Raw genomic sequence first — 12,064 nt, 5'->3', positions numbered from 1 at the left:
TCATTTAAACTAATCTTACCACTGCTGCTAAACACTGCCTTAGGCTTTGGAGACCCAGTGGTGAAAGTACCTATCCTTAAGAAGGTTATAATCTGGTGGACCTAGCTGGACCTAAGGGTTGAGGAGGGTATGGCTGGCAGGGATTGACAGAAGGATCTGTAAACAAATGACAGTTGAGCTGAACCGTGAATCTTGAACAGGAATACAACAGGTAAAGAAAGAAAAGGAAAAGGATGTTTTTGGCAGGGGCAATACTTTTGGCAAGGGGAATGGGGTATGGTACATCTAGCAGAAGAGACAAGGTCAAAATGGCTGGAGTGCAAAGAGCTAGCTTGTGGAAAAGAATAGGTAGTGAGGCAGGCAAAGTGGGCATGCAGATCAATGTCCACTTAACTCAGTCTCGCACCTCTCTGACCACTTTGGTTGGTGACTTACAACTGTCATAATTATTGCAAAACATCCCCAAACCGGGAATGTAGCTTATAGTTTTAACCATGATAAATGCATTACAATAGTAGTTTACCAATATAGTCTTCTTAAAAAGAGCAGGGTAATTAAGACAACTTCCCCATGCAAGATCTCAAAGGAATAAATGTGGTAAGATAAAAGCAACTATTCGACAAACACAAAACACAGCCAAGGTTCATTTATAAACATAAATATAAATATAAAATACATATATCTTATATTTTATAAATATAAAAATAAAAATTTTCGCAAAAGAGCACCTTATTATATCTAAGTTAGATGTTCTTTTCACTATCCATGCAATTTTCAGTTTTAATTATTTGCTCTGCTGATTCTTCATCAGTAGCAATCTCTAAAATCCCATCATCTACCTACCGACTCAAGTATAGTCTTCTCAAAGATGTCCAGTCTTCGTGTCTCCAGAGCAATGCCGATAGCTTGCTTATACTTGTGATCATCTAGACATCGTTGAAACATTTTATTCACAATGCCTTCCAATCTCTGGTCAATTGGTTTTTTTTCTCCTTCAGGCAAATCTGCATTTTCCACACACTGTTTGGTGTAGTGATCAATGCACTTTGCTATAGAGAAAATAAAATAACTCTGATCAGCTGGTAGATAGGGCTATACTACTAGAAAGGACAATGCCTACATTTATAATCATAAAAAAAACTTATGGGATAACTATGGAGTAATGAGCAAATTTCAAATTTTTTAAATGCTGTAAGTTATACCTTCAAATTAATATTGTTCCCTTCATTAACAGTTACACTGCAGGGCTACACACTAATTCCAGTAAGCTGACATTATTTAAAACATTTCTAAGACTTCCCTTGTGGCGCAGTGGTTAAGAATCCGCCTGCCAATGCAGGGGACACGGGTTCGAGCCCTGGTCCGGGAAGATCCCGCATGCTGTGGAGCAACTAAGCCCGTGCACCACAACTACTGAGCCTGCGCACCTAGAGCCTGTACTCTGCAACGAGAAGCCCCTGCAACGAGAAGCCCGCGCACTGCAACGAAGACCCAACACAGCCACAAAATAAATTAATTAATTTAAAAAAATTTCTATCTTGTTACTGCTTATTATTCAAAATTATGTTATTCAACTTGACTAAGCTGCTTATTCTACGGAGTTGGCTACAAACAGCTGCTGTTTTCACTCTCAAAAACAAACACTTGCCATGATTGAGGATATTAACAAAAACCCTATTGTAGCAATTATCACATGGCAATAAATTACAATTCTTCACATTAATGAAACTATCAGATTCTTGATAGTAGAGAGTCTGTCTATGACCTGAAATGTGCCACAGGTTCTAAAGGCAATCCCAAGAAGATTTCCAAAAACCTTTCCGGCAATCAGCTAAAATATTCACTGTCTCAATGTGAGGTAGGCTGAACCTATTCACACATACCTCCCCTCTCCCCCAAACAGGGAGGCTGAAAATTCATGCAGTGGTGCATGTGCATAATTTGGCTTTCCCATTTCACGATGATTTGGGTGAACGGGGAGGATGAGGCAACAAACTGAAGGGTATCATGTTTACAACTTTCACTACTTTACAATCATAACTTAAACTTTTTAGGAGCAACCAAGAAAGGAAATTTCCCTAAACCTTCTTCCACCTTCTTAAGGAAAACAGCCACTCAAGCTGAATGACATATATTATAGTTATCCTCTCTGTAACTCACTGGCCTGTCACCCTCCCTTTCAAAGAGAAAGGTACAAGGAAAAGATTAATTAGTTGCAAACTATAGCCCCAGGAAACAGAAATGATTTGAACTAGGATAAAGAACTGCTGGTCTACTGGATGGCCCATGTTAAGGGGGCTGTATTTTGGGGGAAGCAGAGGACCTTTATAAAATGGAATATACCACATTCAGGGTCCACCCAGGTAGGATTAGGCAGGTTCAGGTACAGTTAGTAAGAACTAAGTGGCACTCACAAAGCAGACCTTAAGCAATTTTGGTTGCAGAAAATCTTCACCAGGCCCTAATATGAGCTTTTTGAACCAAATGCAGTTGTGAGGAAACATTACCCCTACCTCATCAGAAAGGAATCTCAGATTTATAACATTTGGGGAGCTTTCCTTAGTTAATCACTGAGGAAGAAAAATGTTACCTCCCAGGTTTCAAATGAGACCTGTGCTCTCACTTACCAGGTTTATGTCATAACTGTATTCCAGAACCAAGCCTCATTCCTAGCTGAAGTCTTATTACAATCGGGAGAAGATTGAAAATTCTAGCCTTGAATTTTCTGAGTGTACTGGTTATGACATTCATTAAGATCCTAGGAAGGCTTTCCTAAATTCTATTTTATATATCCTCACAAATCTCACTGACATTTAAAAAAATCCATTCTAATAGTCCCAAGAAAACTAGAAGGGTGAACCCCATTTCCACACAAAGAAAAGCAAACAGAACTGGTCTACCAGTCAACCGTCACCTTCTACAAGCTAAGATTAAGATGATACATAGGAAGGCATCTACCACCTCATAGCCTCTTATAGGCCAGCTGCCCTGATTAAAAGTATCATCTGTAAAATGTTAACATTGCAAGCACTTGCAGATCACCACTGGAAAAAATCATCAACATTCATCAAAAAAAAAAAATCCTTCAAGTAAGAGAAAAGAGATAAATGCACTGAACTCACCATTTCTAACTTAATGTAGGGAAAGTGCTCTGGTTTCAAATGATACGGTCTATTCTTTAAAATCATCTGTTCTTCCCACAGAATTCACAGATGAAAACTCCAATTCAGTGAGTTCCCAACAACAATAAACTTACTTGCAACATTCTCACACCATCATGGCAAAAAAATTTTAAATGTGAACACAAAATCTTACTTCAAACTTCAGGGACATTTGAAAAGTACCTCTCTGGACTGCCTTGTGCAGCATTTCCCAATTTCTGAAAGAGAATACCAGTTTTCTCCTTTTAAGGGTTCAGGTGAATAATGCAGATCTCCTCTTAAACAGCAATTCAAAAAACTATACTATACACACTTGACAGAGAACACACTCTTGGGCTCTCTGTACCTATGATCTAAAGCTTGATAGTCAAAAAGACACGTCTGAAGGGTCTGCAATCCCTTCTTTCACCTATTAGAACAGGAGTTTTCCAACATTTTTAAAGCTACAGAAGCTTTGAACAAACTCTTACAGAGCTGGTTCAACGTACAAGATAGAGAAGCCCAAACCGTACCTGGGTGCTACCCTCTACTTCAAAAATACAGAAGCAAAGAAAAAAACAATGGTTACTAGTAGAAACAGCATGGATTTCGTAGTGAGTAAGCCTGGGCTTTAAATTCTGACCCTCCTATGTAATAGCCATGTGTCTTTATCATCTTGAAACCCAAGTTTTCTCATCTGTAAAACAAGGCTAGCTCCTTCCTCACAGGGCAGCTGTGGAATAAACTATGCTATGAAGAACGACCGGTACAGTGCCTAGTACAATGGAAACACTCACTAATGGTTTCCTGTGTTAGAAACAACTCTATAAATTACTATCGTTTAATTTCTGTTATTCACAATAATCTGATTTAATTTTTTCATATAACAGTATGCTCACCGGAAAAGAGATAAACAATCACTGAGATAACTATCTTTGTGTTAAGTTGGCTGTTTCCGAATAATTTCTTAGATTCATTCTTAAAATATCTTGTAGAGCGTCTTATTACTGTTGTTCATGTTATTGTTCATTATGACAAAAAATAACAAAGCACAGAATTCTAAGGCAGATCTAAAAACTCAGCCTGCATAAAATTACTGTAGAAAGATTATGAACTTTCAATTCAAATGAAATGTGGCAACCTCAAAAATTCAGGGAAAAAAGTGCTATATGTACTAGAGCAAGAAAGAAGCCAACAAGATAAAGCCTTACTAGATGGAAGATAATTACCTATAATAGTCTCCACATATTCAGAGTTATCATTGACATTGAAGAGGTCACCTGCTCCAAGTGCATAATTCAGAGACTCCTCAAAAGCCCCCAGGTGATAAAATACTTTAGATGCCACTAAGGCTGCAAACTGCCGACTCCGGAAACCTTCATCTTCATACAAAACTTCTCTGAAAGAAATTAGGAAGTATAGGCCTAGTTCAAACTGTGGTTCTCCTTAAAAATTCCAAATCTAAATACTCAAGCCGCAACTTAGTGGCAGCAAATCTCTAAATGAATTAATAAGCCACAAGACCCACATCCACAGATAATTAAGGTTGATCTACTTTATTCCAATTTATAGAAATAAAGTAAATTCTTACATTTTGTCTACAGACTCAGAAATTTCTGCCCAGAAGTCATTGACAACTGCATTCAATTTGTGTAGTGCAAATTCCTGTAGAAGATAAAACCAAAATTCGATTTTGAGACAGACTTACCATTATACTTCCTTAAAAAAAAGTTTCCAACAAATCAGTGGCCAAATTCTAAGTCATATTTACTAAACGACAAATACAAAAGTTTACCAACTGACTTTCAATTGGGCTTACATACTTCCTTTCTGTTTTCAATCATAAAACATAATGTCATTCCTTATCATACTGAACATTTTTCTTCTTTGACAGTATGTATAAGATCGACTCTAGGCTGCTGGTTTGGATATAAATGAATTCAGGTGCCTAGAGCCAACTGAAGTATATTCCAAATTTTTGTCATATGAAAATAGTTTTAAAATATGTGATACAGAAGTAACTTTTTGTGATTGCCGTTGATAAGAAAACTGGTGTGTGTGTGGGTGGTTTCCAGGTGCCACACTGAGATTTATTTGCCTCAGCTTTGTTAAACTCTAGGGAAAACCACTGCTGTTGCCAAAATACTGTCCTGTCCTCTGGGGCTAGATTTCAATGACTAGGTATAGACTAAGTAGGATGGCTATTTTAAATGGTGGAAGATATATAGATATCAGTAAATTCAAAGAGCTTCAAAGTACTCATATTAAGCCCAGTTAATTTTTCTTCAACTCATACCTTAAGCTGTGGCTCTTCTTCATCCAGAAGAGAAATTATTCCGGCTATAAGACAAAAGATATATGATTATGAAATATATATCCTAAGATAAACTAATGCTTAGTCAAAAATATATCAGAGTTGGAAAAAAAGTATTTTTTGAGGGGTGACTTCACTGGAGGAATCATTATTTTTCTTTAGAACTGAAAAGGTTTATATTTCAAATTTTAAGAATTAACTATGTTATCAAACCCTCATAATACCATATATATCACATTATTTGCCTAATTCAACCGTTTTCAAAGCATGGTTCCTGGATCAATTAGCATTAGCATTACCTGGGAACTTGTTAAAAATAAAAATTCTTGGCCTCATCACAGATCTACTAAATTAGAAATTGTGGGGATGGGGTCCAGTAATGGAGCCACAAGCCTTCCTTGTAATACTGATATTCATTACAGTTTGACAATCACTGGCCTAATTTACTGACCAAAATGAGAAACTTTCCTACACAATTTTAGAATACAATTATTCACACAAAATAAACCAAGAGTTATAAAATTATTTACAAAAGCAGGAGTATTTAGTCATCAACTCACAGAATAAAATAATTCGATTATTTCAAGATGCCTATATTAAGGCACCTCTGTTGTAATCACAAGTAACCTAGAAGGTTTTGCTAAATGATGAGCAATCTCACTGTTCTGACTTCAGTTACTGAAGCACAGCATTCCCCATGTGACCCTGAGGTGATTAGCACTAACACTGGAGAGTAAAGGAAATAACTGTCCTCTCCAAAGAAATGCACCCTGAAATACAGTCATATATCAAATGGATTATTAGAAAAAAAGATGTGGGAAATTACCGTCCTTGGACCATGAAGGAAACTAAACTGTCTCTCAGATATGTTTTCCCTGTAGGTCTTAAAATCATTCCGGAACACTGAGTTGAAACTGTGAGCTGATACAAAGTGTCAAGGCAACTTTCCTTAGGAGATGTAGCCATTTCTAAATGGTTAAGTGTAGGTTTGCCAAATAGCTTCAAAATTTAGCAAACAAAACTATGCCATGGTTCTAGCTAGGGCATACTACTGTTCAAAACGCATGAGAGCAGATAAAAGGAACTTCTTGGTACTCTAGGTTGGTATAACAAACCCAGAACAGAGAGGTTGAACTGAAAGCCTGAGGAGAAGACAGATTAAAGAATGCAGTCAGGGGAGGGGAGGGGGATTGTGAACTAGTGACATGGAAGAGCTGAGAGACAAGAGTCCCTTAAATGTGGAACAGAGCATAAATGGCAGAATGCTTATCAAAACACTAAAAATGCTACCCATTCCCTTACCATCAATCAACGGTATGTCTGAGCTGCTTTTACCAAAAGAGGTGATGGATTTCTGTATACTCTCCTGTTTGGTTTCACTTATGACTAATGTGCTATATGGTTGTCCTGTCTTAGAAATGCAGCCGTTGTCCATGGAACACAACTAAATCAAATACCTACACTCCACACACAAATATTTCTCATCTTAAAAACAACAGAACGCACCTTGAGATGTGGGACGAGGCGCACCTGGGGAATGGGGACTGCTTCAGGATGCTAAAAAATTTCTTACGCCATAATATGAAGTCAGCAGATATTACCTAAAGTTGCTCTATCAATTTATAGCCTTATTTTAAATAGCATGTTATTTATAAATATGAAGGTATGCTCCAGAAGACACAGCTTAAAAGTTGAAAACAGTTGCCTCAAGGAATAAGCGGAAAGGAGTGGGAGACTATTGTTTTAAAGCTTTTACGCATAATTTTCCTTTATTATGTTAAAAAAAAAATTCATCCTCACGTCTCCCTCCAAGTAACCACCTATCTCTATCTCTCCGCTCCCTTTCACAGCCAAACCTCTTGGAAAAACTAAACAGTACATGTTAACCTCTTATTCACCACTGTGTTCTTAGTGCCCTGCAAGTGCCTAGCCAATAAATGAACAAATAAACTGACTAATCCAAACCAGTACCTGTTAGGTTCTGTTTAGCACCCGCGACAGAGCCTAAGCCACAGACAGCCAAAGGACAGGAAGCCAGGTGACAAAAGGTTTGGAGCAGAAGCTGACAAGTAATCCAGTAAACGTCACCGGTGACAGTAACGAATACACACTACGCTATCACCACCAAGTCTCAGAGTAAGGCCTCAAAAATCATTAGGTTTAAATTCTATTAAATCCCCACCAAGTGTTATTTCAGCCTCTACTTAAAATACTCTGGTGACTGATCTATTGATTTGATTAGCTAACTGAGTTCTTCATGCGCGAAATACTTCTGAACTTCTGTCATCTGCTTGGCGGTTGTTCTAAGAATTATGAAAAGTTTCCCGCCCCAAATTCTACCACAGAGAGAAAAACAGTAGTGAGGCAAGTAAACAAAGTAATTACAGGACTGTAATGAAGAGAGGGGACAGCTGAGGGGGAGAGATGCGGCGTGTTTTAATAGAATGATCAGGAAAGACGAACATTTGAGCGGAAACTAAGGCTTGAGAAGCTAAGGGAAAACTTGAGGAAGAGGAGTTTAGAATGTGACACGGCCTGAGGCAGGAGAGAAACTGACATATTCAAGGAACAGAAAGGCCAGTATGATTAGGGTATAGTGAGGAAAAAAGTAGTACAAGACAAGCCAGGAATCAGATCATGTAGGCCGATAAGCCTGGATTTTATTATAAGCACAGTGGAAACCACTGAAGGATTTTAACCAGAAAAATAATCTTATGTGATTAAGGTTTAAAAAAGAATACTCTGACTACAACACGAAGAATGAACTATACGGAGGTAATTGTTGGAAAAACAAAATCTTAAGGCTGTCAAAGCAAGCCAGGCAAGAGATGAAGGTGGTGTGGGCTAAGTAGGGGGATCTGAAAAACAATGAGGCCTACATTCACAAGCAGCAAGAAATTTAGTGCTCATTTTCTCTTTAGAGAACTCTGACTGGATGGAACAGCTTGTCCTTACATTGAACTAAAATTCACCTCCCAATCATTTGTACCCACTGGAGACAAAACTCTAGTCCCACGTACAGGGATTCAAGTCTTTAAAAAGAACTATTATGTCTCCCAGGGTCTCCACCAATTTCTTTAAGCAATCCTTATAAACACACGGTTTGGAGCTCCTTACAAGTTACTGTTCTCTGATTATCAGTTTGTTTATAGCAAAGCACTTGTGGGGCAAGTGTAGAGTAAAACAGGACGAGAAAAAAAGGTTTGTGAGCAGGCACGAAAAAAGGCACCAAGGCTGTGGACAGCTACGTGCACATCTACCTGCAGCCCGGGGCTTAAAAATCTCCACTTGAAACCTGACTTCTACAGCTTATCCCGCTGCAAACGTCACTCCACGATCTACGCACACAACGGTTAAGTGTAGGAAACCTGCCCCGCACACTCATGAGTTCTTCCTTCAAGGCAGCATAGTTAGCAACTAGCCTCAAAACCACAGTTGGATGGATTCTCAGTATAATGTCTGCCTTCAGGATGCTGTCTTCACCGAACACGAAAGTTCCCTGGGTGCTTTAACTAAATATCCTTAGAACAGACCCAGAAACGACCCGCCTCAAGCCTAATTTAACTTAGATTTCCCTCTAAAGAGAAAAGTGCTAGGTCAGGTCGAGAGGTACTTAAGTAGCATGGGCTGCCTTACAGTCCGGCTGCACTGGGGGACCATCCCACCCTAACCACCTGCAAGGAAGGGCTGGGCTCGGACGGCCCCACATGGTCAACCGCCGGAGGAATGGAATTAAGGAAAACCCGTCGGGATCGGAGAAGGGCCCAGGAAGCCCCTCGTGTCCGGGCACGGGGGTGTGGCTGCGGAGGAAGAACGAGCCGGTCAACCCAGCGCGATTCCCCCGAGCCGGAGGGGGTCGCGAGGGCCCCGGGAGAGCCCGGGCCACACTGCCAGCCCCCGGCCCGGGGGGTGAGCCTCGCGCAGTGAGCAGCCGCGCAGGCCGGTGCTCCGCCGGGAGGTGCCCAGTCACCGGCCCTGACTCAGCTAAAAGCCGGCGTGGCGTCTCCTCCCTTTCGGCGCCGGCTGCGATCCCACTCACCGGCTGAAGTGATCATGGCTGCGCTCCGTACTAGCCCGCCCGCCCGCGCGCTCGCTCGCTCGCTCGCCGCCCCGGCCGCGCCGTCTATCTGTCAGCTCCTTGCCCGCTCGCTCCGCCGCGCCGCCTGGCTCCCCGGGTGCCCGGCTCAGTCAGTCGTCTCTTCAGGCCACCGGCTCGCTTCTCACCCAGGACCCCGCCCGCCCCGGGACTGCCCGCTGTCCCGCCTGCCGCCTGGCGCGAATTCGCCCCAGGCCTGTGTCTTCCGTGCCGCCACTGCCGCCCCGCCTCGCGAGGGAGGTTGCACGGAGAGCTCCATGGTGTTCTCTAATCGTCCTCGAGGTCAGCGCTTCCGCGGGAATGAGAACCCTCGTCCGCACCTGGGATCAGGCTTCAGAATAGCCACCCCTAGAGAAAGGCCCCCCCTCCCCCCGCCCCCGTCACCCGCCATTGCTGAGAAAAACGGGTTGAGGAGAGGTGCTTGCGGGGCTCGTAGCGCCACCTGCTGCTCGGGAAGTCTCCCTGCAGAGCCCACCCCGCGCCCCAGCCAAGCCTTTGGGGATCCCGGTAGGGCAAAGAGCGTTTTCTTAGAAGGGTGATTTTCCATTTTTTTAAAAAACCAGGGCCCAGCTTCCAAAGGAATCCAAACATAAATGCTTTACAATCATAGCACGATGAATCCCTAAGTGAGCACTGGTTTATAATAAAGTTGAAAAATGAAGGTTTTTATTTACATTTGGAATAGTTAATACTGTACATGGTTTAAAAATCAGAAATATAAAAAGATATACAGTGGAAAGTGATCTGAAGGAAAAACAAATTTTCCGTTCTTGTCTTACATCCGACCAGTTCCTCTCTCCTTCCGTAGCGACAGGTTCCTGTTTTTTATTGTATCTAATTTGGAATGCCTGTTGTGATAGCCATCTGCAGTCTTACACCAGCTTTACTAAACAATTTACTTCAATAGTCAGTACTGAGAAAACCTTGACAAAGATTTGTGACAAATGGTGGCATTTTAAAGCCACTAGCCTTATCAAGCTACTCTTCAACTGGATAGTGACTACTAAAGCTTATTTCTGAGGCCTTCTCAAAACAATGTAACCCAGTGGCACAAGCCAATGTTTTGCAGTTGAAATAAAATTTGGTTTATGACACACTTGAGCGAATGTGTGAATTTTTTTTTTTTTTTTTTTTTTTACTCTTGTGGCCAAGTTGCATGACATGTGAGATCTTAGTTCCCCAACCAGGGATCCAACCCACGCCCCCCTGCTTTGGAAGCGTGGAGTCTTAACCACTGGACCGCCAGGGAAGTCCCAGGGCATGTGTGAATTTTTGTTTTAAATTAGTATTCTTAGGCTATGGTTGTTAAAATATATTAAATATAATTATTAAACACTTTTCAAGAACCTGTAGCTCAGATTGAAAGACACTTACCTCGGAGGTGTGCATGGAAAAACAAACAGATTGAGTGCGTGGGAGTATTATTTTACAGAGGCACTTTGGCTGATCCCTCACATAAAGATACCTGTGCGCCCCAAACTCCTAAAAGAATCAGACACATACGCTAACAGCTAATGGGAATGAGTGAAGCAGGCCGAGTGTAAGGAAACACAAGCTCAGCAGGATGGTGCACGGCAACCTGACACTAGTGTCAGGGAAGCAGTAGGGGGGGGTGGTGACTGTGACAGAATGAAGAGTGATGTTCCGTCTAAAGAGAGCAATGGCTACTCAGCTCAGACAGTGTTGCAGTGCCAAAGGCAGGGCTACTGTCGTGAGGGCTTCTGATTTTTCCAAGAAAAGCCAGAAATCGGAAGTTTGTGTGAAATCCTCGGAATATTTACATGTTGGCAAGTTGGGTGAAATGGGTGAAGGGGGTGGAAAGGTACAAACTCCCATTTATAGGATAAATCAGTCCTGGGGATGAATGTACAGCATGACGATTTACAGTTGTATATTGGAAAGTTGCTAAGAGAGTAAACTTTTAAAAGTTCTGATCACAAGAAAAAATTGTAACTCTGTGCAGTGACGGATGTTAACTAAACTTATGGTGATAAGCAGTTCACAGCATACACATATACCAAATCATTAGACTGTACACCTAAAACAAATACAATGTTTTATGTCAATTATATCTCAAAAAAAATGTTGGCAACTAATTCTAAACGTTTTAAAGCAGAGAGGTGTCCAGTTTGCCATCTCTGCTCTTCAAAAAGAAGACATTCTCTATGAGAAGGACGATTCTGTCTCTGGCTGGGACGCTGAGCTTGTAATTGCCACAGTCTCATCTGAGCCCCATGGGAGCCCTCTGAGAGGTCCCTCTCTTCTTGGACATTCTGCTGTCCCAGGTCTCTGGCTTCTCCCTCTCCACTCCATTCTGCACTCTTTAGTCACAGCAATCTTTTTCAAAATTTAACTCTGACCACTGCCTCTGCTCCTTGAAACCCCGAGTCCCCATCTTGGGCTCTATTCTCCTGCTTTGTTCTTCCCTGTTTCTGTGCACAGGCTTCTTCTCACTCCCTGTTCTCCCTGTGGGAGTGCAGTGCCTCGGATTGCTATGGACAAGGTGGTGGCCCT

The 12,064-nt window shown here is 41.5% G+C and overlaps 1 protein-coding gene across 1 annotated transcript in view; it reads right to left on the bottom strand.

The window, feature by feature from the left end:
• PSMD1 (proteasome 26S subunit, non-ATPase 1) overlaps positions 1-9,688 on the bottom strand; it is a 105,645-nt gene extending 95,957 nt beyond the window's left edge. The window contains exons 1-5 of the mRNA XM_081242234.1: positions 9,494-9,688; positions 5,437-5,480; positions 4,732-4,805; positions 4,370-4,539; positions 844-1,049 (exon numbers count right to left, since the gene is read on the bottom strand). Coding sequence (XP_081098360.1) covers positions 844-1,049; positions 4,370-4,539; positions 4,732-4,805; positions 5,437-5,480; positions 9,494-9,509 — 510 coding nt within the window. The 5' untranslated portion in view covers positions 9,510-9,688. The remainder of the gene's footprint in view (positions 1-843; positions 1,050-4,369; positions 4,540-4,731; positions 4,806-5,436; positions 5,481-9,493) is intronic.
• Between the last annotated feature and the right edge of the window lie 2,376 nt (positions 9,689-12,064).

The sequence above is a fragment of the Mesoplodon bidens genome (assembly GCF_964165515.1).
Source record: "Mesoplodon bidens genome assembly, chromosome: 8".
NCBI lineage: Eukaryota > Metazoa > Chordata > Mammalia > Artiodactyla > Ziphiidae > Mesoplodon > Mesoplodon bidens.
Note: the sequence above shows the minus strand (reverse complement) of the source record. Positions and strands in the feature narration are given on the sequence as shown.